The sequence below is a fragment of the Cnephaeus nilssonii genome (genome assembly GCF_951640355.1).
Source record: "Cnephaeus nilssonii genome assembly, chromosome: 15".
In the NCBI taxonomy this organism is placed as follows: domain Eukaryota; kingdom Metazoa; phylum Chordata; class Mammalia; order Chiroptera; family Vespertilionidae; genus Cnephaeus; species Cnephaeus nilssonii.
Window position 1 is genome coordinate 2,902,196 of NC_137086.1, and position 26,124 is coordinate 2,928,319.

General features: G+C 59.4%; 1 protein-coding gene across 6 annotated transcripts in view; it reads left to right on the forward strand.

The window, feature by feature from the left end:
* Positions 1-26,124, forward strand: part of LPIN1 (lipin 1) — a 124,692-nt gene that overhangs the window by 15,440 nt on the left and 83,128 nt on the right. For 4 of the 6 annotated variants that reach the window (XR_013814625.1, XR_013814626.1, XR_013814627.1 and 1 more), the window contains exons 6-17: positions 2,941-3,048; positions 7,045-7,174; positions 8,409-8,721; positions 9,258-9,351; positions 9,946-10,133; positions 11,733-11,826; positions 13,055-13,124; positions 16,060-16,152; positions 19,586-19,665; positions 21,266-21,392; positions 22,776-22,924; positions 23,388-23,474. Coding sequence is in view for 3 of the 6 variants with exons in the window: in XM_079792000.1 (XP_079648126.1) it covers positions 2,941-3,048; positions 7,045-7,174; positions 8,409-8,721; positions 9,258-9,351; positions 9,946-10,133; positions 11,733-11,826; positions 13,055-13,124; positions 16,060-16,152; positions 19,586-19,665; positions 21,266-21,392; positions 22,776-22,924; positions 23,388-23,474 (1,533 nt within the window). In the remaining 3 variants the exon portion in view is untranslated. Of the gene's footprint in view, positions 1-2,940; positions 3,049-7,044; positions 7,175-8,408; positions 8,722-9,257; positions 9,352-9,945; positions 10,134-11,732; positions 11,827-13,054; positions 13,125-15,849; positions 15,928-16,059; positions 16,153-19,585; positions 19,666-21,265; positions 21,393-22,775; positions 22,925-23,387; positions 23,475-26,124 lie in introns of all 6 variants that reach the window. The other 2 variants (XM_079792002.1, XM_079792001.1) reach the window with 2 other exon arrangements.

The window sequence follows — 26,124 nt, forward strand, 5'->3', positions numbered from 1 at the left end:
GGAAAGGGGACGCACTCATTAAGGGACGCAACGCTAATGGTCACGGGCGGACACAGGGACGGCCTTCCTGTCTCCAAAGCGAGATTCACGCACCGAGGCTGCTTCAGGGCCACTAAGGCCGTCTGGACGACCGCTTCTCCTTCTCCCCGAGCTCAGTCACTCCGCTGATTCAGGGTGTTTATTTCCTGGAAGTGAGCGCTCACGTCGGCTAGTCTGCCAGCGTGGGCAGTTTTCAGAGAACGGGAGGGGCAGATCTACATCATGCCACCGCAGCAGGGGCCATAGCGGCCATTGGGACGGAAATTGGTTCTTGGAGAGCCTCAGCACACACACAGCTACCCGGGACCCTGGGACCCCCGGCCCAGGGAGTGCTGTTGGGGGAAAATGTCCCAGATGCTCCGGGGGTGGCGATAGTGAGGAAGAGGCAGAGAAGTAGCTATCTAAGTGATAGTGAATGACAACTTGGGTTATTATTATATATTTATTTAATTTTTGAGAGAGAGAGAGAGAGAGAGAGAGAGAAAGAGAAAGAGAAAGAGAAACATCGATGTGAGAGCAAAACATTGATCAGCTGCCTCCTGCACCCCCTGACCGGAATCGAACTGGCTATCTTTTAGGTTCACAGGATGACACCACCACCCGCCCCCCCCCCCCTGCCCCCGGGCTGGGCTGTTCTTGTTCTTCCTGTGAGGTTTACCTCCGGTTTACAGCGGTTGTGTGGGCCCCCGGAGCTGCAAAGCTTCCTGCTTACACCTGTTTCCTGCACTCACCAGTCCTGGTTTCACTTTCACCCGTGTGATGCGTGTGTGACCCAGCACGGTGAGCAGGGGGGTGCTGAGCCTGAGCTTCAGGTCGGGGGAAACAGGCTGCATCCTGGTGTCCAGCCGGGACGGGGACGATGAATGTCAGTCAACCCGCAGCCAGGGTGGGGCTGGGGGCCCGGGAAGTCCCCTCCCTGAGGTCGGTCTGTCTGTCCCGTCCGACAGCAACATCGTGCTAGCTACAGACGTAAATTAAAACGTTGTAGCAGCCACCCTGGAAAAGTAAAAGGACACCGAGCAGGTGAACTTCCATGAGGTATTTCATCCGACCCAGTGTACCCAGAACAGCATTTCAGGTAGTGAGTTCCTAAAAACATTATTAACGGGCTGGCCCACATGGCTCTGGTTGAGCTGCGACCTGTGAACCAGGAGGCCATGGTTTGATTCCCGGTCAGGGCACACACCCGGGTTGCGGGCTCGATCCCCCCAGTGTGGGGCGTGCAGGAGGTCGCTGTCATCATTGATGTTTCTCTCTCTCTCCCTCTCCCTTCCTCTCTGAAATCAATAAAATATACACTGAGCGGTCAGATTATTATGACCTCTGAACGCATAATAATCTGGCCACTCAGTGTATATCCTATATAATAAAAGGCTAATATGCAAATTGTCCCCTCGACCAGGAGGTCGACCAGCAGGCAGGCTGGCCAACCGCCCATGCCCCCTCCCCCTGGCCAGGCTGGCCGGATCCCACCCATGCACGAATTCATGCACCGGTAATACACACACACACACACACACACACACACACACACACTGAGTGGCCAGATTATTATGCGTTCAGAGATCATCATAATCTGGCCACTCAGTGTATTTAAGAACAGTCTTCATGAGATCTGTCACATCCTGTGTGTGTGGTAGGTCTTTGAAGTCGTGTGTCTCTCACACGGACAGCACCTTTCACATGCCCAGCCGTCACAGCAGCCAGTGGCTCTCCTGTCGGACAGTGAGGCGGGTCCCGTCCCGGCACCTCAGACATTCTGGGTGGCCAGATTATGATGATCTCTGAACGCATAATAATCTGGCCACTCAGTGTATATCCTATATAATAAAAGGCTAATATGCAAATTGTCCCCTCGACCAGGAGGTCGACCAGCAGGCAGGCTGGCCAACCACCCATGTCCCCTCCCCCTGGCCAGATCCCACCCATGCACGAATTCATGCACCGGTTATATATATATATATATATATATATATATACACACACACACACACACACACACACACACACACACACACACACACATATATATATATATATATATATATATATACACACATACACTGAGTGGCCAGATTATTATGCGTTCAGAGATCATCATAATCTGGCCACTCAGTGTATTTAAGAACAGTCTTCATGAGCTCTGTCACATCCTGTGTGTGTGGTAGGTCTCTGAAGTTGTGTGTGTCTCACGGACAGCACCTTTCACGTGCCCAGCCGTCACAGCAGCCGGTGGCTCTCCTGTCGGACAGTGAGGCGGGTCCCGTCCCGGCACCTCAGACATTCTCTCCTGGGGTCCCTGGAGATAACCCTCCAGAGGGGAACACAGGACTCAGGAAGAAAATATGGGGGGTGTTTGGACACCAGTGGGTGGAAATATGTTCACTCTTTTTCATGTTGAGAATTTAGGTGTTTCAGACATAACCCCGGAGAGGTCTCCTCTCTCCCGTTTTCCTCTGCGAGTCCGGGGTGATGACCGTGCCAGCTTAGGAGGGCCCGCCCACTGTCCGATGCAATGGCCAATGCGGCTGAGGGGACACACTTCCATTCACGGCACCGTGTGTGTTCCTTAAGGAGGCAGCCGCAGCGCACACAGTCAGACCGCGCGCCCCAGAGCCGGGAGGAAGCGTGCGTGCGCTGAGCCCGGAGAGCAGTCCCTCCCGGGCACGTGGATGAGACGGAAAGGGCGCCGGGCCTGGGCGGCTTCCTGCTTTGCGGTTCAGAGAGCTCCTGTTGGTTTCTCAGCGACGTCAACAGAGCTGCTCGGCTGCGGTCCGGGGCCTGGGAGGGTCATCTCTGACAGTGGGACCCCTGACGGTGGTCCTGGGACGGGTAGGAGATGTGGTTTCACTTCACTGACCTGTGACCTTTTCTCTCTCCATGTGTACCCCCGGCATCCAGCAGCCTGCTAGATTGCAAAAGGACGCCCCCTCACGTGGCGGTGGCGGCCGAGGGCCTGCTCTCGAGCTCTTGCCCTCCGCAGTCGTCCGTCCTGCACGCTCCGGAAAGGTAGCGGCCCTGCCCCACGCGGGTGTCTCCCACAACCAGCTCTTCGCTAACTCCTCCCCGCCTACTAACCGCTAACCACAGTCACTCACGCAGAAAAGCGTGTCGATTCTCTGCAGGGAACATGTTGCTCTAACTCTTTCAGATCTATTCTACCGACTGATGATGAACACACTCCGTTTCTTATTCTCCTTTCCCTGTCAGCGGATTAGACTCCTTCTAACTTAGTACTAACTCTGGAACTCTCTGGGAATTGTGGTTCAGTCATAGGATTCCTCCTAATTCCGTGGCGTGCCTTCAGAGTAGAAGAATGAGGTACAATTTGGGAAGATGACCTGTTGTTTTGTGTGGAGGGTTGCTCAGCCGGTAGGCTAACACGCTGCTTGTGAAGGACGTTATTTGAGAGGAACGGAGCTTATTGCCCACGTTTAAAGCGCTGGTTAGGCTCTCTGAGTCACGGCATCGGCCGTGTGCACGGCGTTCCTGGAACATTCTGGAGACGAGGACGGGACGGAGCCTACGGTCTGGGCATGGGCTCGTCTTCTCGTGGGAAGGAAGCCGTGGTCTCAGGTTTCTGCCCTTTGCCCTCGGGGCTGCCCACAGCCCGGCCGGCTGGCAGCCTTGCTTTGGGAACTGAGGGGTTCGCTTTAAAACTTCAGCGAAGGAAGCTGCGATTACTTTTTCGATGGGAAACGGCTTTTCCTTTTGAGTCAAGACCCAGACCTCAGGATGTGCCTCTTTCAGAGGTCGCCTGTACAGGAGAAAGGCCGTCTGTAAATGAGGCCAACTGAGCTGTGAGCAGCGGTAGCTGATACGCTTAGTTGGAACCAGCAGAAATACTGAGGACGGTTGTCTGGCTCCTAAATACATGCGTTCCTTAGGAAGGTCATCAGCGACCTCACAAGCTTACCTTTTGGAGCAGCCCTTGGCCTCACAAGGCTAATCTCTGACGGCGGAAACTTCCCCCGGTCCCTCTCAGTGGGTCTGAGTCCCCCGTGCCGTCGAGCGCGTGTGGTTGAGCACAGACGCTTTTGGGGTGGGCTGGTGAGGGGCCAGCACCCTCTGTTGTTACCGGCTGAGCCGCGGAGCGGCAGCTGATTTCCGCCGCTCACACGGGCGAGGTTCTCTGCGGGTCTGCGTGGGCGCACCGGACGCCTCGGGGAGCCCGAGGCCTTTGTGCAGGGACCAGGGTGTCCGGGTGCTGGAGTGGGGGGCTCTGGAACTGTGGGTGCTTGCATGCTTCCGGAGCAGAGGCCGGCAGGCGGCACCCCGCCGGCCACATCGGTGGGGGGAGGGGGGGGGCGTTTCTCTCAGGCTGCCTTCGCGCTCCGATGGCAGGACTGAATAGCCGCGGCGGATGGCGTAGCCCACAGACCTGGAATGGCCTCTCTCCGGCCTGGCCCAGAAGTGTGGGAGCCCCTGCTGAGCAGGCGCCGCCGAAAGGGCTGCACTGAATTCGGCGGCTGAGACAGTTCAGTCCCCAGACGTGTAACAAGTTAGGGTAACGCAATAGAGCACAAGCTGCGTGTGGTGTGATAGACACAATGGCAGGGCCTCAGAACAAGGGGTGCAGGTGTGGGTGAGCTCTGGCGAGGGTGGGGCGTCCTCTCCCGGGACGCCCCGACGCGGCGTGGACGCGGGCTGCAGGGCAGGTGCAGAGGCCTCGCCGGAGGCCGCGACCTGTTCGCTGAGGCTGACGTAACGGTGGACACGCCGCGTCGGAGGGCATCAGCCCGCGGAGGAAAGCGTGAAGACGGGGCTGGAGGAAGCAGCGAGGTGGCAGGTGATGACCCTTGACCTCTCCGACGTGTGGCGGCCCAGCATTCCCGCTCCCGGCTCCTCCCTGACGGCGTGTGCTGTGTCCCATTTCATGTGCTCCCACCAGGTGCCACCTCGGGACCCTCACCCCACAGCGACGCGCGTGCAGAGGACCGAGGGCGGGGGCCCGGGAGCAGGCAGCAGGCTCTGTAGGCAGAGTGGAGCGGGCAGGAGGCTCCCTCGTCTGAAGGGCTTGCCTGAAGCCATGCAGGATCCATCAGTGCGGCCAGGGAGGGCCGCGATTGGACACAGCTACGTGTCATCCGTGAGCTCTCCGTGTCCCGGCAGGGAAGCGTGTTCAGACGGGTGGACTGTGCCTCAGCCAGGGGACCGAGCCCGGCAGTGAGAGGCGCCAGGAGACCAGGGTGGGAGGGACGATGGGAAAGGAACCCCACGGCAGGTTCCTGTCCCGCTTCATTGGGAAACTGCTGTCTCCCTGGAGACGGGGTGCAGGTCATAGACAGGAAACTGCCGAGAGGGGGTGCAGGTAATAGACAGGAAACTGCCGTCTCCCTCGAGAGGGGGTGCAGGTCATAGACAGGAAACTGCCGAGAGGGGGTGCAGGTAATAGACAGGAAACTGCCGTCTCCCTCGAGAGGGGGTGCAGGTCATAGACAGGAAACTGCCGAGAGGGGGTGCAGGTAATAGACAGAAAACTGCCGAGAGGGGGTGCAGGTCATAGACAGGAAACTGCCGAGAGAGGGTACAGGTCATAGACAGGAAACTGCTGAGAGAGGGTGCAGGTAATAGACAGGAAACTGCCGAGAGAGGGTGCAGGTAATAGACAGGAAACTGCCGAGAGAGGGTGCAGGTCATAGACAGGAAACTGCCGAGAGAGGGTACAGGTCATAGACAGGAAACTGCCGAGAGAGGGTGCAGGTCATAGACAGGCAACTGCCGTCTCCCTGGAGAGGGGGTGCAGGTCATAGATAGGAAACTGCCGAGAGAGGGTGCAGGTAATAGACAGGAAACTGCTGTCTCCCTCGAGAGGGGGTGCAGGTCATAGACAGGAAACTGCTGAGAGGGGGGTGCAGGTCATAGACAGGAAACTGCCGTCTCCCTGGAGAGAGGGTGCAGGTAATAGACAGGAAACTGCCGTCTCCCTCGAGAGGGGGTGCAGGTCATAGACAGGAAACTGCTGAGAGAGGGTGCAGGTCATAGACAGGCAACTGCCGTCTCCCTGGAGAGGGGGTGCAGGTCATAGACAGGAAATGCTCGAGGGGCATTGCACCGCCTGAGCGCAATGCCGTGCGGATTCGGGGGAGCAGCTGCTCACTCCGGCCGGTGACTTGGGCTGGACAGAGGACTTGGTTCAGGTCTCAAGATGAAATAGAGAAAACAGACGAGAACAGGCCACAGCCACTGAGACGCTGGCCCGAGGACGAGGTTGCGGAGGGCCCAGCGAGGAGGAACCCTCTGGTGTCCCTGGCCGGCGTACCGTCTCCTAAACGGTCACGGGGAGGCTCCTGCCGCGGGAGCGGGTCTGTGGCACGGCGTGTGCGGTCCGGTCGGCACGTGATGCGGTTCCCCTGCCCTGTGCGGACCCCGCCCTGTTCTAAGTGGAGCCTAGAGCGGGCGCACGTCGGAGGGCCAGGGCTGGGCGGCCGTCGAGCCTGGGCTGGCGAGGGGAGCGCGGGAGAGTGCGCCAGCGCGCGGGAGGGCGGCCGGCGGTGGAAGACAGGCTCTCTCTTTCCTGTCTCGCTTCGTCTCCTCTTTCCATCTTCCCTGTTCAACGCTACTTCTCACCTCCTCTGCCCGGCCCTGGGCGCACCCCCTGCCTGGACAGCTGCCAGTGGACCCGGGTGGCCACAGACGGGACACGCCCCGAAGCCATGCTCCCAGGGCAGCGATGTCCACCCTGTGCTGAGGGCCTTGACTATGTCGTCAGGGGCACCGACCCCTTTTCCCTGAAATTGTCAAATAAAGAGCGACAACAGCCAGCACAGCAACAGCCCTCTGGTATAAAGGAAGCAAAGTTCTATTTTTGGGGTCAGATCGGCAAAAAGAATATATTTTTGGCTGCGCTGCGGAATCTTAGCAGTTTATGTGCCATGAGATGAACGAGGCTGAAAATCGCTGTCCTGAGGGCATGGCGGCCTGGGTGCCTTCTCGGAGCCGTTGGGACCACAGGTGCTAAGAAAGGCTCTTCCTGCTTTGATCGTGGGTTTGTGTTTTGTTAAGTCCTTCAGGTTCCCGACCTTCGACACCTAAAAGCGACTCCGAGTTGGTCAGCAAGTCGGCGGACAGGACAGCGCAGAAGAGCAACCTGGAGATGCTGTGGCTCTGGGGGGAGCTGCCCCAGGCCGCCAAAGTGAGTGCCCCCCGCTCCCGCCCCACAGCGAGCCCGCCCCTAAAACTGCAAAACGGACGGTTTTCCTCCAAGAAACTCATTTTCACAGGCCAGTGTGTGTTAAGAATTTGGAAGTACTATGTTTCAGGCTGTGCGTGTTTTGCACAAAGTATGTTAAGGCCCTGGGACGATGCCACGGCCTCTCGTATCCCCCGTGAACGTCTGTGACCCGAACGGATGGGTGGCGCGTGAGCGCAGGCGGGGCCTTCCTGTTGAGACTCACCATGGGCAGCTGTGTGGCCAGCAGGCCGCTGGGCTGACGCTGGTCCATGCCCTCGGTGGGTTATATTTAGCTGTCGTCAAGGGAAGTGCTGATTTCGCTGCCTGCAAACTGCTGACCCAGGCGTCCCCCCCGCCCCTGCCCCCCCGCCTCCCGCCCCATGCAAGCCCGCGTCACTGGTTGCTGGGGAGACGGCGTGGAAGTGCAGACCCATCGCTTCTGGAAAGCGGGTCCAAGCACAGGCCCTGCAGCACGTCCCTCTGTGCCGGGACCGGAGCTCAGACGCTGGGCTGAACGCCTGCCCCTCCCCCTTCTAGTGCACAAATTGCCTTGGGGGGTTTGTTTGGATGAATCTGTGACTGGAAACTCCTTGCAGCCAGACGCCAAACTGTCACTCATTCACTCACGTTTGGGGGTGAAATATACACACACACACATGGAAATGCCCGGATGCTAAGTGCTGGGGTCCATGCATTTCCCACGGTGAGCGTGGCCATGTGACTTGCACCCAGACCAGGGAGTGGGACCCCCTGGAAGCCCCCACCTTGGCAGTGGCTGCTCAGGCAGACCCCCCGCAGGGACAGAGCAGATCGTGCCTCCAGCAGCAGAGGTTGGCCTCGCACGCTCCTCAGGTCTCCGTAACCCGTAACTGCGGCTCAGTCCCGCAGCTTCCCCGGTGGCCACTCTGCCCGGTCTCCTGGGCGTCTGGGCTTCTGCCACCTGCTGGCCGTCACTAGCCTCCCTCTCTTCTGCCGGGCAGTTGGTGTTTAAATAACAGTTCCTCTGCGTTGGAACGACTGTTCCTGATGTCTGGGCCCTCTGGCAGGCGTGGAAACGGCCAGGTGCCCCGAGCTGGAGCCCGCTGGGCGTGGACAGGGCGGGCCCTCACCTGGCTGCCTGTGGTTCTTGGTTGACTTGCTTTTTCCGCTTGTGCCCTGACCCCTCCCGCTCCCTCTCGCCTGCCCTTCCATCCAGTCGCCCACACACAAGATGAAAGACTCCAGCCCGCGGAGCAGCAGGAAGTTCTCGGAGAAGATGCACTTCCAGGCCATCCACAGCGAGCCTCCCGAAGCCTTCAGCGAGCCGGCCCCGACGCCCGCCCAGGCGCCTCCTGCGCAGCCACCTCCCGAGCAGAGCCCGCCTCCGGCCGAGATGCAGCTCGTGAATGAGGAGGATGTGGAGGCCTTGGGAGCCGCCGCCCCGCCCCTGGCTGCCCCCGAGGAGCCCCGAGCCCTCTCCGCCATGGCCGCGGCGGCCAGCAAGACGGACTCGCCGTCTAGGAAGAAAGGTGCGGGCGAGGCCGGCTTCCCGCCCTTTCTGTGCACGTGCGCGCTGCCAGCTCAGGGCCTGCCTTCAAGCTCAGGACTCGGACCCTGACGTCCGTCCTGTCCGCTCCCTGCCCTTTTGCCGAATATGTTAGCGCCGTGGTCGGCAAACTGCGGCTCGCGAGCCACATGCGGCTCTTTGGCCCCTTGAGTGTGGCTCTTCCACAAAATACCACGGCCTGGGCGAGTCTGTTTTGAAGTGGCGTTAGAAGAAGTTTAAGTTTAAAAAATTTGGCTCTCAAAAGAAATGTCAATCGTTGTCCTGTTGATATTTGGCTCTGTGGACTGATGAGTTTGCCGACCACTGGGTTAGGAGCATTTAGTCGTGGACAGTGAGGTGTGGTGAACCCTCATTTCACCGTCCGGGCCCTTCTGAGCTCCTCTACACACCGGGCTTCAGTGCGTTCCCCAGAGGCGTTTGGAGGTCAGAGGTTGGAGGTCAGAGGTCGGGGGTCCCCAGGCGCGGCTCTGACCTGCTCCTCTGCTCCTTGGTTTGCAGACAAACGAAGCCGGCACCTCGGGGCTGACGGCGTCTACCTGGACGACCTCACAGACATGGATCCCGAAGTGGCCGCCCTGTACTTCCCCAAAAAGTAAGCCGTCTTTTTATTCCTCGTGCCGCGTCCCGCCATCGGAATAGGAATCGGCGCGGGTTCACGTCTTCCTCCTGTTTGATCAGAGGGAGAAGAGGTGTCAGCACAGAGGGCTTTCTCCGTAGGCGTGGCGGGCGGGTACCTCCAGGCCGTCGGAGCGGGAAGGAGGCAGGAGGCTGTCGCCCCCGGTGACGCGGAGGGTGCGTGGTGGTCAGTGACCCACGGCCCGATTCAGGGGCAAAGGCAGCAGCTGCGTGGCCCTCTCTCCCCGGGAGGGTCGTGGCCCGTCCTTAGTTCTCCTGGGATTTGCAGGGAGGGCCAGGTTCTGAGGAGTGTGCTCGATCCCCCGTCTCTCCAGTGGGTGTGTGTGTGGGGGGGGGGATGCGGGAGGTGTGGGAGGCAGAAGCGGATGGTGCTCTCTGCTCGGAACGCCTTCAGCTGGTCTTCGTGGGGCGTGGTGCTTTAACGGAAAGTCCGTCCCGGGATGGAGCCATGTGCGCCGTGGGGGGTCACGGATTGCGAGTCCTTTCACGTGAGTGTGAGACCCCGGACCGGGAAAATCCTCAGAACACCTTCCCCTCTTCCTCCTTCCAGTGGGGACCCTGCTGGGCTCCCCAAACATGCCGACAGCGGAGCCCGGTCAGCCAACCAGTCCCCGCAGTCCGTGGGCAGCTCTGGCGCCGACAGTGGTGTGGAGAGCACCTCCGACGGCCTGAGGGACCTGCCGTCCATCGCCATCTCCCTCTGCGGCGGCCTCAACGACAACCGGGAGATCACCAAAGGTACTGCCCGCACCTCGCAGCTGGTCTCCAGGCCAACAGCACCCCCTGGTGGCAGCTGCTCAGAGCGCCCGGAGCCTGGCTCCCACCCTTCCTTCCAGTCCCGCTGCCTCCTCTGCATTTGGTGAAGGACAGCAACGTGACCCACGGTTGCTCACGACCCACGTGCTGCTGGCTTGCCCTTGGCGACCTTGGCTTGCCCTTGGCGACCTTGGCTTGCCCTTGGCGACCTTGGCTTGCCCTTGGCGACCTTGGGTTGCCCTTGGCGACCTTGGGTTCTGGTGTTCACACGTGGCTTCAGGCAGCAGCCAGGCCACCGGGGTCGCTCGTTGTCAGGCGCGCCTGCTGAGCCTGCCGTGTGTGTCCTTGCCCCAGGCCAGTCCCTCGAAGCGTAGGGCCCGCAGCCCCGTGGGGGTGGCAGTGTTAGGGGACACCGTGCACTGGAGGGGTGGGGGCAGAAACGCTGTGGGTGAGGAGGGGCCCAGCTGGAGCTGAAGGGTGCTCTCAGGGTGGCGTAGGGGGTGAGTGGATTCATAGTGCCCGTCAGATTCATAAAGCGATGTCCCAGTCCCCGCAGTGACGTGGTGAGGTGGCCCAGCATCCCAGCCAGTGCAGCCGCCATCACCCCTGACATTCCCCGAGGAGACCTGGGAACTTACTTCCACCCCTGCCCCACCTCCCCTGTCTCCCCCGACCCCCTCCCCACCTCCCCTGTCTCCCCCGACCCCCTCCCCACCTGCACTGTCTCCCCCCACCCCCGCCCCACCTCCTCTGTCTCCCCCTCCCCCCTCCCCACCTGCACTGTCTCCCCCCACCCCTGTCCCACCTCCCCTGTATCCCCCCCCCCCCCCCCCGCCGTGGTCTGAATTTCTCGCAGGGACCCGGGTGGGTCCTGCACTTCTCCCCCTGCCACTCACAAGCCGCCTTCCTGCCTGGAGACGCCATCCCAGACCCTGTCCCCCTCCTGAGGTCCCTTCACGCTGTATGGATTGCTTCTCCCCAGAGACTGGGGCCCCTTATTCTGCGCCTGACCCTGCTGATCCATCACCCCAGTGATGAACTGAAGTTCGCCTCCTGACCTGGGGTCCCCGCCAGCTCTGAGTTTGTGGGGCTGGGCCAGCTGCCGGGCCTCACGTGGTCCCCTGCCCTTCCTGGGGTGACATGGTCAGCACCCGCCCGCTGGCATGGAGCGAGCCCTCCTGTGAGGCAGGACCCGGGCCTGCCGCTCGCGCCCTCACCCTCCTCACGGCCCCCACGGCCACGAGGGAGCTGAGGCTCGGGGAGGTTCCGCGCTTGCCCAGGGTCGCAGCAGCGCTTGTGACTGTGACTTAGACCTGCTCCCTCCGGTGCAGGCTGCATTCCCACCCCTGCCTGTGAGCACAGGAGCCCCCTGAGGGCACGTTTCCCCACATCCCCATGCTGCCCCCAGACAAGGTGAAGGTCCTGCCCTTCGCAGGCGCACGCAAGGCCTTCCTGTGCAGGGGCGCACGCAGGGCGCGGTAAACTCTCAGGAAGCTCCTGGGAGCGCGGGCCAGTGACTAGGACTGCTCTTTGAACCAGGTTTTCCTTATCTTCCCCCCTCTCCCCACGATTGCTTCCCAGACGCGTTTTTGGAACAAGCCGTGTCGTATCAACAGTTTGTGGACAACCCCGCCCTCATCGACGACCCCAACCTTGTGGTAAAGATCGGGAACAAGTACGTGTCTCCCGCGTCATCTCGGTTGCCGGTTCGGTGTCAGCCTTCCAGAAGGAGACCTGGTCCGGGAGCCGTAGACGTTATTCTCTACGTCCATTGTCCTCTCTGAGTCTTGGCTCAGCTGTGTGATTGTCAGCTCGCTGTGGACAGTGGCTGGCGCTCTGGGCTGGCGGGCTGATGGAATCGTGGGTCTGGTGGATCCTGATGGTCACCTGCCCTGGATTTTATGTGGCACGTGTACCGTCCCGGGCCTGGGGGACTTCGGCCAAGTGGCCCACGGGGGGACGAAACGGGCAGCGTGTCCCCCCTCGAGAGCCGGGTCTGAGTGGGGCGGGCACGTGTTTTGTAGATGCTGGCAGACTCCCTAGAGCAGTGGTTCTCAACCTTTCTAATGCCTCGACCCTTTAATACAGTTCCTCATGTTGTGGTGACCCCCAACCATAACATTATTTTCATTGCTACTTCATAACTAATGTTGCTACTGTTATGAATCGTAATGTAGATATCTGTGTTTTCCGATGGTCTTAGGAGGCTCTATAGCAGCGGTTCTCAACCTGTGGGTCACGAATCACAGGTTGAGAACCACTAGCAGGGTCGCCTAAGACCATCGGAAAACACAGGGGCACACAGGGCCCACACATGAGGAACTGTATTAAAGGGCCGCGGCATGAGGAAGGTTGAGAACCACTGCTCTAGAGGAAGGCATGGACTCCCAGGATGTTGGCGTGTTAAGCTAGGGGCCCTGGTTGCCTTTTCCTGGAAGCCGGGCAGGCGATGCCCCAGGCTCTGCTGCCTGGACAGCTGCTCGCCCCGCGGTGCGGCCACTGCCAGGGGGACATGCCGGGAGGCCGGGGTGCGGGCAGCAGCTTGGGCTCTTCACGGACCCAGCTGGAGTTCCAGAACTTTCCACGGCCATGCCTCGTGACATTGGCTTTTCAGTCTGGCCTTGGGTCTTTTAAAAGTTTTCTTTTTAAAAAATATATATTTATTGATTTCAGAATGGAAGGGAGAGGGAGAGAGAGATAGAAACATGAGTGATGAGAGGGAATCATGGGTCGGCTGCCTCCTGCACGCCCCGCACTGGGGATGGAGCCCGCAATCGGGCAGGTCCCTGACCGGGAATGTATCTGTGAGCTCCTGGGTCAGAGGTGGGTGCTCAGCCCCTGAGTGTGTGTGTGTGTGTGAGATTGTGTTTGGTCCTTTGACGCGATTTCGTTGTTTCCTGCAGGTATTATAACTGGACCACGGCAGCCCCTCTGCTCCTGGCGATGCAGGCTTTCCAGAAACCGCTGCCAAAGGTGAGCTTGAGCCGGAGGAAGATGGACACCGAAACGACGGGCGGCTGGAATTCAGATTTTAGTTTAAAAGCCACAAAGTTAATTCCGTTGGGCTCTTTCGAAGTTCACGAGCACCAGGGCCAGGGGTTCGAATCTGCTTCTCTTGCCCCTCAGAGGCCACGGCTTCCCTTGCGCCCCCTGTGCCCTTAGCAGGTCTCTGTCTGCTTCGGGGTCAGAGAATCCTGCTGCCTGGGCTCCCCCCGGTCTCCTCTGACCTTGGAGAGAGTGTGCTCGCTCCTTCCTTGTGTGTGAGTGTGTGTGTGTGAGAGTGTGTGTGAGTGTGTGTGTGAGTGTGTGTGAGTGTGCGTGTGAGTGTGTGTGAGAGTGTGTGTGTGTGAGTGTGCGTGTGAGTGTGCGTGTGTGTGTGAGAGTGCATGTGAGTGTGTGTGTGAGTGTGTGTGTGCATGTGAGTGTGTACGAGAGTGTGTGTGAGTGTGTGAGTGTGTGTGAGAGTGTGTGTGTGTGAGAGTGTGTGAGAGTGTGTGTGTGTGAGTGTGTGTGCGTGTGTGAGAGTGTGAGTGTGTATGTATGTGTTTTTTGAGTCTATGCTCGCTCCTTGTGTGTGTGTATGTGTGTGAGTGTGTGAGTGTGAGAGTGTGCATGTGTGTGTTTCTGATAAGTCTATGCTCGCTCCTTCCTTGTGTGTGTGTGTGTGTGTGAGTGTGAGTGTGTGTGTGAGAGAGAGAGATTGTGTTGGGATTAGGGATTTGGGGATTGTGACCTCACCTTTGGGGACTTTATCTGTGAGCATTCTCCGTGCCCTGGCGGAGGCTTGCTTTCTCGGTGGTTTCGTTTGCCTTACCAGGTTCCTCTCAGTGTCTGTGGCCCTGGCCACATGTTTGTGTTACGTCTGTACTCCAGCTCTTACAATTCAGTAAGGGAAAAGGTGAATGCCGTGGAAATGCTGTTACAGGACTTAGTTTACAGACGAGGAAAAGCACACGACGGCTAACGGCTAACCTCAGAGAAATGCGCCTTTGTGATGCGCGTCCTCAGTCTCTTTACGAGCGTGCCAGCAGCGTTGAGCGTCTTTGTGGCGTCTGTCTAGCGTAGACTTGTTTCTGTGTGCAGAGCCTGTCAGTCTCTGCAGCTCTCGGGTTCGGTGTCCTGTTCGGAATGGCCCTGCTTGCCCGTTTCCGAAGCCGGTGGAACTGTGCCCGTCTCTTCTAGTACTTTCTTCAGCCTTCGCTCCATGGAGATTTTATTTGGAGAGGGATGGGTGAGGCAGCAGGACCACGCCACTTCCCCAGCTGGTTACTGAGCTGGGATGCGTTGGCTGCAGGGAGCAGGGACGACGAGTGGCTTAAGTAACGGGTTTGCATCGCACATGGCGAGACTCTCAGAGGCTGGTGGCCCCGGGCTTGACGGATCTGGGAGAGCTTCTCTGGGGTTTTGTTGGCTTCCCTTCAGGATCACAAGGTGACGGTTCTGCGCGTCACCTTAAGCAGCCGCGTCCAAAGCAGGAGGGATGGAGGCAGACTTCTCCCATTTCATTGGCCGCAACTTGGTCACATGATCACCTTCCAGTTGGCCGCTGGCAAGACAGCGATGACTGTGAATGGGGCAGACCCATCGGGGTTCATTGTCCGGATTGGAGGCTGCCTTCCCGGAGCGGATCGCAGCCTGATGCTCGAACAGAGTTTAGGGTGTGTCGGCCGGAAAGTAAGAAAGGGGGTGATGCCCCCACGGAGGCAACTGGCAGGGTTGGCACAGCTGCCCGGTGACCCCAGGACCTTCATTCGATGCCTCTTGCCCCCCTGACAGGCAGTTACAACTTTACCGCCCATTGAACTTCTCTGTGAGTTTATATTTATTTCTGAACTTTGTCTTTCATATAGTTTTAAATACACTTTACTATTGAGTAAGGCTTGGGTCTTCTTACTACTCTTCCGAGAATGGTCTTGGCTATTTCTGTGTGTTTTCCCAGTGAACTTGGGAATCGGCTTGCCTGGGTCTGACAGTAGTCCTGTTAGGTGGTTTTCATTGGGGTCTGACCTGGACGGGTGAATTCGGAGGGGTGGGTCCTCCACCTCTTCACGGGCGGGCCTGTTGGTGAGGAGAGTACGTGCCGTTTGCAGGTCGTGGGTTTTTGTGTGTTCAGGGTTTCCTTTGTGTCAGCTGGGGGTGTTTTAAATGATGAAAAGAAGCACACTTCCGGCTAACCAATTGCTTATCTTCCCACTTCCCTGCAACCTGTTTGGTTGAAAGACCAAATCTTCCTTTCATTACTTGCTGATGTCAGCTACCGGGAGCCGTTCTGTAAACCAAGGAAGGGAAATCGGGTAGCATTGACCTTGGGGCTGGAGTTAGCCTCAGGGAGATATTTTGTCCTTTGGAAAGGCTTAGAAAACTACCAGTTATTATTGAATCTCCTCCCCCATCAGACTTCCATGCCTTTAGGGTAAGCGTATGATTTTTTTTTTTAACACTTGAGATTTTAAGTGCTAATGGTCAGTTTGTCAGAATTTACACTTCCTAAAGCCATCCTGTGCATTTTACCCCGTATGATTAATATGCCCCGTAACCATTTCACTTTTTTATTTTATGATGGTCACATTGAGAGTAACTGCCCCTTTAATTTGAAGCCTGCGGTCTGACTAATCACTAATGACTCCAATGCTTTCTTTTTCTTTTTGTTGTGTTGCATCTTTCTGTTGTTTGCTCTTTCCTTTGGCACCTTCTTAAGTCTTCGTGCTTAAGTTACCTTCATGCGCTTTTGGACGCCATTAAGTTTTGCTTCTCGAAAATGTTTAGTTCCCACGTGGTACGTTGCGTTTCCTCTTGTCTCTCTGTTTGTTTGACCCTTCCTTTGCTTGGCGTGCGTCCTTTGGTTTGACTGTGCTGAGTTGATCTTTTTTTTGGTTCCGTTATTTATGTTGCCATCCATTTGAAACAGGCCACGGTGGAGGCCATCATGAGGGATAAGATGCCCAGGAAGGGAGGAAGATGGTGGTTTTCGTGGAGGGGAAGGAACACCACGATCAAGGAGGTAAGCACGGAGCGCCGGGGAGCGTCTGGGCGGAGCTCGGTACGTTCCGGAGTTTCTCCAGGTCTTCCTCCGCAGGCCCAGGCAGAAGCCGCAGCGCCCCGTTTTCAGGAGCCCGCTCCGCCCGCCCTGGGGTGGGAGGGCATCACGGAGCTGGGCAAGCTGGAGGAGCAGGGCCCGGGGGCGGGAGGGGGGGGTAGGGGGTGCGAGCAGAGAGCTGGGCTCATCTCCTTGCTCTGCTGCCTCTTAGCTCGGAGACCCTGGTCCAGTCACACTTTAAAAAATGTTTTACTGATTTCAGAGAAGGAGGGAGAGGGAGAGAGAGATAGAAACATCAATGATGAGACAGAATCATGGATGGGCTGCCTCCTGCACGCCCCCGCCCCCTCCCCCCCCCCCCCCCCCGGGGGATCGAGCCCACAACTGGGGCCTGTGCCCTGACCGGGATTTGAACCGCGACCTCCTGGTTCCTAGGACGATACTCAACCACTGAGCCATGCCAGCGGGGCTGGTCCAGTCCCTCTTCATCTGTAAAAGAAGGGATTCAACCTGATATGAACCTTTTTTCAGGTTAAATGTTTTCCTCTGCGTGTGAGGGTCATGTCAGTGCGCGTACTGACGGCTGTGGACTAATTATCATCAGCCTGGACCTCAGGGGCGTGTCTGGGTACACGTGGCCTGGCTTTCCAGCGCTGTGAATGCCTGTCATTGTTTTCAGACCTTTGTCTGCCTCCCACCCTGCTCTCCCATCATTCTCTTTGCTCCATGCCACGTGTCTCCCTGGCTTTCTCCTCGGACTCAGAGCGCCCCCCCCCCCTCCCACGAGGGTTCTCGAGGGTTGTCTTGGGGTCCCCTCTCCCGCTTTGATTGCCTGCTTTTCCCTGGGCAGCCTCACCCACACCCCCGTGAGGACCCCGTTTCATTTCCAGACCAGACATGCTTTTATATCCGATGCCCATTTATCAAGGAGCCAACTAGGTAGACATCTCCATGCGACTGCTCCCAGACACCTCGAGCCTGTCGTTTTTAATGCTGAACTCGCCATCTTCCTGCCAGTTCCTTCGTGGGGCCACATGCAGAAAGTGGCCGCTGCCCACCCACAGGCTCGACACTTCTTTTCCTCACGCTCACATTCGGTCCCTCGCCAGGTCCACCCACTCGCCATCCTAAGTGCCTCTCAGACGTTCCAGTTCTCTCCACCTTCACTCCCGCACCGCTAGGCTGCGTGGTCTCTCCCAGGATCGCTTCCAGATGAGCTACTTGCACCCGTTCCTGTCCTCTCTTCATTCTTCGTACTGTCATCACATTGTTCTATTGAGGAGACTGGTCCAACTGATGCTACTCCCTCCTTAGAGCCTTGTGGTGGGTTCCCAGGGTTCTTCTAATTAAGACCCCGCCCTTAACACGGTCACAGGACTTGGGTACCCCAGTCCCTGCTCCCTCTTTAGCCTCATCTTTTGCATTCTCTCCCCTGTCCTCTGTGCTTCAGCGTCGCTGGCTGAAAGCACAATCTACCCCAGGACCTTTGCACGTGGTGTTTCCTCTGCCTAGTGCTCTTAGGACCCTTCTCATTCCTCTTCACTGAATTAACTGGCAGATGAGTCTGCGCTGCTGTTCCCTGCTCCCAGAGCCCGGCCTGTGAGCTTTTCCTTCATTCATGACTTTTTTCGGAGTTTGTCATTATACACGTATTAGTGTGAGTACTGGATGAACACCTTTTCCCTTCTAGACCCCTAACCCCAGGGAGGCCGAGACCATGTGCCTTTGATTCCTTCCTGGGTGCCCCCGGTGTCCACATTGGACCTGGAGCAGGGGTTGGCAGGCACTCGTTGAGGGAACGCTGATTGCTGTTGGGGTGCAGTATGAAGAACCCCAAGGACAGCGGTCAGGCTGGAGGTGAGAACCTCAGTGAGCTCCCGTTCTGTGTCCGTTAGTTCAAAGGGAAAACGTGGTGGAAGGAGCTTATGAAGATCACGTTGCTCTTCGACACTTTCTGTTAGCACACCTGAGCGTACTGACTGTCCCGCTATGTCCAGGGACCTAAGCAGGTTAGAACAAACACGGTCTTTACTTGAGGAGGCAGAGCCTGAGGGCCTTGCTGGTCCCTGACGGGAGGGCAGCCTGTTGGAGGAATGAGGCAGAAGAGTATCCAGTTCCTCACCAGTTTGGGTTGAGGGGAATGCCAGCGCAAAATAAGGAATAGTTACGACATTAAATATTTCTAAAACAAACGTACCTATTTCAGATCGATAGCTACTTATGAACCAGTCTAACAAAGGATTGTTAAACCTAAGTTACCTGCCTCAGCCAATAGGTTAAAAATTACCGGGCATGTTATCACACTAATTATCTGTGTGCTTAGCAAAAGCTAAAGAATGTTTCAGAATACTTAGAACTCATCCTATGTTGAGATGCTCACCCTGCTGTTAGGTTTTTTATACCAGTTATTTTTTAAATATTAAAAATTAACCTACCCCCTGAGCAAATGGCCACAAATGCAACTGAATTGAACACCCTGTGTCCTCTGACACTCCTGCCCGGCCTCTGACCTCCCGCGGTCCGTGGGGCGTGGCGTCCCCCTCCTCCCTCACGGCTGTGGGCCGGCGCTGTGTTCACCGCAGCATCGCAGCCCTTGTAGCAGCAGCGTTAAGGGGTGGCGGTCTCCTCCCGGTTCACAGGCGGGAGGCCAGGCTCTGGGGCTCCGTGACTTCCCCCGGATCCTACGCAGGAGAAGGGGACTGGCCCAGATCCCTCAGAATTCCGGAGCGCTCCGGCCCATCAGGGGAGCATTTTCTTTTCTTTTTTTAAAAAAATATATTTTAATGATTTTAGAGAGGAAGAGGGAGGGAGAGAGAGAGAAACATCAATGATGAGAGAGAATCATTGATTGGCTGCCTCCTGCACGCCCCCTACTGGGGATCGAACCCGCAACCCAGGCCTGTGCCCTTGACCCACGTCGAACCTGGGACCCCTCAGTCCGCAGGCTGACGCTCTATCCACTGAGCCAAACCAGCTAGGGCCAGAGGAGCATTTGCTATTAAAAGTAGGCAGTATTGAGAAAGAGCGGCTGTGTCTGCTTTTTCCCCAAGAAAATACGGCGTGAGACTATTTCAGGCGCTCTGTCAGCAGTTAGGAGGACATTCGGGGAGCCCTCGGTCTGCAGGCGGCCCCTGAGGCCGCCTCTGCACAGAGCTCAGCGAGTATGGAGTGTGGCCTGGTGCACACACTTGTGGAAGACACTCACCTCTGTTCTCACTTCACTGAGTTCCTCCACGCAGAGGGCTCACGGGGTCCCGCCTGCCTGCCCGGGGCAGCGCCGGGGGGGGGGGGGGGGGGAGGCTTTGGGCCCTGGCCTGGGCTTAGGCGGGCCCATCGGGGCCCCCAGCTCTGTCTGGTGCTTCTCTTTGGTTGCACCCTGATCTCCTCTCTTCTCCAGGAAAGTAAGCCGGAGCAGGGCCTGGCTGGCGAGAGCCACAGCACCGGGGAGCAGCCGCCGCCGCTCAGCATGGCCACCAGGTACCGTGCCCGGTGGCTTGGGGTGGCAGCGCCTTTCCGGTCCAGGGTCAGGGCACAGCCTGGCGGGTGCTGCTGGCGCTCACCGCGCACCACGGCCTGGGCCCGGCGGACCGGGTGGCGGGCCTGGGGCCCAGCGGCCCTGTCGTTGGTGGTGGGACGCGGAGCAATGTGTCAGGTTTCCCAGCGATCAGATGGCGACGGCCGCTCCCTTAGGTCTGATTGCCAGACTCAGCGTCAGGCTGACGTGGCGGGATGGGACCAGCACTTCGGGGTCCGGCCGGGAGAGAGCAGAGGCCACACTGCTGGCGGCGGCGACCGGCGACAGAGGGGAAGCCGTTTCCTCCCGGGGAAGCGTGCCTCCCTCCGTGGTCTCCCCGCCGGGACGTAGGTTGCTGCTTTCTGCTTGGCGATGTGGGCTCCTGCGAGCCTGGCATCGGAGGCGGCAGATTGAGGTGACGCTGTGCAGCGTTAGCCGAGTTCTGTCTGCGAGGTCACCTGTCTGCGGGGTCGGGGGAGCTCGGCTCGGCGGGCAGAGCCGTGGCCGCTCACGCTGCGGCTGCTGCGTGTGGACACGGAGAGCGAGCACCGCACCTCCTGCCGCCGCCCGGCCTGGCCGTGTTCCCGCGGAGGCAGCGGGAGGGCGCGTCTTACTCAGCGGGCAGGAAACAGGCAGGAAGCGCTAACAGTTAATTGAAGGCAAGATGCGCATCCTAATCACTTCGTACCGGGGAGGCCCAGGCCCGTGGACACGGGGCAGGCGGTTCAGAGCTGTGGCCGAGCGGTCGCCGAGCCGGTGTGATGCCCCAGGAGGCTGTTGATTCGTGGGCGAGGTGGGCTTAGCGTTCAGGTCCTCAGACTCCTCCCGGCCAACGCTGTCCCTTCACCTGTTGCGTTTCCAAGTTCCCGGCTGGAAATAGGAACCGGGTCGGCGGCAAGCAGGCCTGATGTCGCCGTTGCTCTCTGTGGGCCCCGATGACGCGTTTGAAGGCGACACGCTTTCCGTGAGCCATTTAAAGAGGAGGCGCCTGCCCCCACCCGCACCTCCCAGCCCCGCACGGGGCGTCTGGAGGAGCAGGAGCCTTGTTTGGGTGCGTTCTGTGCGGACCCCAGCCCGGCGCCTGGCTCCCGGGACGGCCACTCGGGGACTCCGGGAGGGGGCGAGTCCTCCGTCTTCACTGGCGCCACGGGGGTCCCAGAGCCCCTAATTCCTTGAAATTGTGGGTGTGGAGAGGTAGACCCAGGAGGTCTCCAGGCGCCTGTCCCGCGGCCTCGGTGGGGCGGGGGTGGGGGTGGAGTGGGGGGAGCGGAGAACGTGAGCGTCCTTCCAGGCGAGGGGTCCGACCCTGCTTCTCGGGGAGAGGGCCTCTTGGCACCTCGTAGAGCGACGGTAGCTGTGACAGGACGTGGCTGGGGGAGCAGCCCGGTGAGTGCGAGAGCGTGCGGAGGGGTCGGTGGGCTCAGTGGTGCACGCAGAGCCTCTGGTAAGTGGCCACGCGAGGCGGCGCTCAGGGGAGCCCCGGGCCGCCATGGATTCCGGCCGAAAGCGGCTTTCATGGTCACCCAGATGCATGTCCTCATTGGTGACATCGCTGTGTTCCAGAATGAAGCAGGAGTCGTCCTCCAGCGATGAGGAGCACGCAGCCGCCAGGCCGTCCAGCGCCCCCCTGATCCCCCTCCTGTCCAACGTCGGCTACAAGAAGACCCTGCGGCTCACGTCGGAGCAGCTGGTGAGCGGCTCGGTCTTCCCTGGCCTGTGCGTGGGCCTGGCCTGTGCGTGGGCGTGGCCTGTGCGTGGCCCTGGCCTCCTTTGCCTGTGCGTGGGCCTGGCCTGTGTATGGCCCTGGCCTGTGCGTGAGCCTGGCCTGTGCGTGAGCCTGGCCTGTGCGTGAGCCTGGCCTGTGCGTGGGCCTGGCCTGTGCGTGGCCCTGGCCTGTGCGTGGGCCTGGCCTGTGCGTGGGCCTGGCCTGTGCGTGAGCCTGGCCTGTGTGTGGGCCTGGCCTGTGCGTGGGCCTGGCCTGTGCGTGAGCCTGGCCTGTGTGTGAGCCTGGCCTGTGCGTGGGCCTGGCCTGTGCGTGAGCCTGGCCTGTGCGTGAGCCTGGCCTGTGTATGGCCCTGGCCTGTGTATGGCCCTGGCTTGTGCGTGGGCCTGGCCTGTGCGTGGGCCTGGCCTGGTGGCGGGCCCAGCTGAGGCACGGCCACCCAAACTCGTGCGCAGTGGTCTGGGCGTCCCCGGCACCTTGGCATCCCAGAGCACCTGCTGCCTTTTGGGGTCCTGTGTCTCTACCCCGATGCGCACGGTCCAGGCCCGCTCCTCGCTGTCGCCTCCCTCGCCTGCTCTGACGCAGCCCCGGAGGCTCCTGTTTCACGTGTGGGAGGAGGTGCAGCTAATTCACCCTGAGGTGTGAGTGACGGACCGGCCAGACCAGGGGGCGTGTCCACCGTGAGAAACGCGCTTTCATCCCTCAGGCCCTGGAAGGACCCCCCCCCCCCACTCCCCCCACCCCCGTCTTAGTGGGATGGGAGCGAGAACTGCTCAGTGTGAGGGCAGAGAGTCCGAAGGTCCTTTGTGTACAAGTGCCACCGCTTTCTTATCCCCCGTCTGCTGACTGGTGCGTGCACACCACGGAACACCACGCAGCGGTGAGCAGAAGGCTCGCTTACCCTGAGAGACCGCGTGGAGGGGCCTGGAGAGCACCATGCTGAGCGGAATCAGCCCGTCAGAGAGAGACAAGGATCACACGACCTCACTCATATGTGGACTCTAATGAACAGAGTAAACTGAGGAACAAAGTAGATCAGAGACATGGACGCCTGGGACAGACTGACCCATCTCCGAGGGAAGGGGGGGGATTAACCAGAGATCTTACTTGCACCTGTGCATAACCCATGGAAGACAATAGTGCGGGGAGGCCTGGGGAGGGGGCCGGAGCGGGGAGGAGGCGGTCAATGGGGAAAAAAAGGCGGACATCTGTAACACTTTCAGCAACAAAGGCAATAAAAAAATTGACCTCTTTTCCAAAAACCCCCCAAAACTCCTAACCCTGCTTCTCGTGAAACAAGCCAGCAGCCTCGCCCGGGCCTGCCCTCAGAGGACGCGCGGTGTCTTTCAGAAAAGCCTGAAGCTGAAGAACGGCCCCAACGACGTGGTGTTCAGCGTCACCACGCAGTACCAGGGCACGTGCCGCTGCGAGGGCACCATCTACCTGTGGAACTGGGACGACAAGGTCATCATCTCCGACATCGACGGCACCATCACCAGGTGGGTCCGGCCGGCCTTCCCCGCGACCCCGGGCCCGCCGCCTGCCCCTCCGTCCTCTTCCTGGGGCGTCGGGGGCCGTTCCGCCCCGTGTCCGTGCAGAGGCTGCTCGGGGGTGTCCGCCGCCTGCCTGGACCCAGCAGCTCCCGTAGGGCTCGCCGGCCGTGCCCGCCGGGGTGGGGGTGCCTCACCGTGTTCCCGTGGACGCGGCCTCCTCACGCTGATTACGGTCCAGGACCCGATCCTCGCTCCGACGGGAGGGGCCCTTCGCGTATTAGCACGGCCCCGTCCCGGGAGCGTCCCCTGGGATTGGTGTGGGTCTGTGCCTCCTGGGCCCCCGGCCAGAAAGTGTGGGTCCTGCTGGCATTTTCACGGGGCGTTTCCGGTGCCGTGAGCGGGAACGGGAGTTTTCTCCCCTTTGCGACGCCCTCTCTCTGTTGTTTCTCCCATTTCTCTCCTTGTGCAGGTCAGACACTCTCGGCCACATTTTGCCCACCTTGGGGAAGGACTGGACCCACCAGGGCATCGCGAAGCTGTACCACAAAGTGAGCCAGTAAGTACAGAGCGGGCCCCCCGTCCCCCAACTCCCGCATGTAGAGCCCGGGGTGCTGACTGCGGGCGACTGGCCGAGGGGCGTGCCTCAGCCTGGGCGTCAGCGGGGATGGCCGAGGGACTCCGGAGGCCGGCCCCAGAGACAAGCAAGGAAATGATGCGTGAGCCTAGCCCAGTGGTCGGCAAACTGCAGCTCGCGAGCCACATGCGGCTCTCTGGCCCCTTGAATGTGGCTCTTCCACAAAACACCACGGCCTGGGCGAGTCTATGTTGAAGAAGTGGCGTTAGAAGAAGTTTAAGTTTAAAAAATGTGGCTCTCCAAAGAAATTCCAATCGTTGTCCTGTTGGTATTTGGCTCTGTGACTAATGAGTTTGCCGACCACGGGCCTAGACAGCCCTCGCTCCTTCACCGCCCAGCGGTCACTGCGTGCGTGGCGTGCAGGCCCTGGGACGGGCTGGGGGGCGATGAGGGAGGCGCGGCTCTGCCTCCTGGTCCCCGTGCGGCTCGCCCGTGGGCGAGTGAGTCCAGGCCATTTCTCTGGATGTCACATTCGCGATCGCCCAGAGACACTTAGCGGAAGGGTTCGCAGCCAGAGATGCGGAGGAGCTGCCGCTGAGTTAGGGTTTGACGGTTCCTCCTCCCTGGCTGGCTCTGCTGACCTTGAACAGGGTCCCTCTTAGATGTGAGGCGCTGCCGGCTTGTCTACGGGAACCCGGTCTGGCAGGTCGCCGCTGGCCTGGAGACGCAGAACCCGGCAGCTCTCCTGGTGGGTTTTTGCTGACGGTAACGACTCCTCTGCGGTCAGCCGTGAGGAATCGCTGAGGCTGGTTACACCGGCTCACGGAGGGGTGTGATGGTGAAAGCTTGCTTGGTTATGGACTAAAAAGAACGGTAGCAGGCACAAAGGGAAGGCACGTGGAACTCTCTCACACTCAGATATGCCCAATAGAAGGATGGTTCCTAAAATATCCAGGCCGCTGGGCGAGTGGGTGCTTTGGGGCCAATTTGGACGAGAATTGTCTGAGTTCCTGCCTTCCTCGGTGTAAGTTTTTATTCCTGTAACCAGAGGTCCGCGCCTCTGAGAGTTAGCCGGGGTCAGTGTCACTGTGTCCTCAGGGGGACCAGCCCGCCGGGGGCCTCAGTGGGAGCCCCCTGCCGCCGGGACACGGAGAAGGGGAGCTGACCGTTCCCATGTCGTTCCTCGCCCCTCGGGCCTCGTGGTTCCTGCGGTCACCACTCCACCAGTGAGGCGGGGGCCTGTGAACGGGAGGGGTCGGGGCCCCTGGATCCCGGGGTGACAGCGCCAGCTCGCCGTGGACACTCGGACCTCGCCCCCACGCCCAGCTTGCCATCTCATCTCTGACACGGGGACATAGGCTGGACGACCCTGAGGTCCCTGCGAGCCCAGGCTGACCTGCTGCCGGGCGTGCGGCTGCGGCGGTGCATGTGTGGGCAGCCGGGCCTGGCTTTCCCAGCCGCACGTGGGTCAGCACCCGGGCATCCAGCTGAGGTCACAGCCAGCACCAGCCCCGTGCCTCGGAGCTGTCCCAGGTGCTGAGCGCCTCGCCCCTCGCCCCTCAGGGGGCTGTGACCTCGTCAGAACGGGAGCAGGGCCCCGGCCCAGGTCACGGGAGGTGTGGTGAGCAGTGCGGAGTTCACAGACATCCCGGGCGGAGACGCTAACTCTGTCTGAGGACGAGGGGTCTCAGGAGGTTCCGGTGGTGCCCTGAGCTGAGGCTGATGGGATGAGTGGGTTTGAGAGGACCGCTCATGGCTCATGGCAGACGGCGGCAGCAGTGAGAGGAGGCGGAGACGTGAGCAGGCGGGAGTGGGTCAGGGAGGCAGGCTCCAGCGGGGGCAGCGGGGGCGGGTGTCAGGGAGGCAGGCTCCAGCGGGGGCGGGTGTCTGAACCGGTAGAGTCGGCGGGCACCAGGTCACAGAGGCCTTGACGCAGCTTTCAGTTTCACGGGGAGTGTCCCTGCGCCCACAGGAAGGTTTGGAGCGTGGTCGGGTTAACTGTCCGGGCCGGTCCCGCTGAGTGAGTGATGGCCCCGGAAGCAGAGCACTGGGGAGGCGTGATAAACCGTGAAATGCATTTGAAAAGCACGTTTTGAATAAAATCGGCATCTCAGACCCCTGCAGGTGGCAGCTTTTAGGACTTAGATGTGAAGCGTTATATACAGAAAGTGATTTTTTTTTTTAAAGACACCATTCATTAGACAGCTAAAATACAAAGACGTTTCATTGTAAAGATGGCTTGATGGGCCAGACAAGCTGATGTTCCTAGATTCCCTCTGCCTCACGGCGTCCCGTGTCCTGTTTTAAAGGACTCAGTTGTTAAGCCATCTGAGACCAGCCCTCCAGCGTGGGGGCCAGGAGGGTGGGAAGTGGTGGTTTGTCCTTGCTCATCACAGATTAATAAAAAACAAAACAAAACATTTTTATTGATTTCAGAGAGGAAGGGAGAGGGAGAGAGAGAGAAACATCAATGATGAGAGGGAATCATCGATCGGCTGCCTCCTGCACACCCCCGACTGGGGATCGAGCCTGCAACCAGGGCATGTGCCCTTGACCAGAATCAAACCCGGGCCTTTCTGTCCACAGGCTGATGCTCTGTCCACTGAGCCAGACCAGCTAGGGCTCATCCACA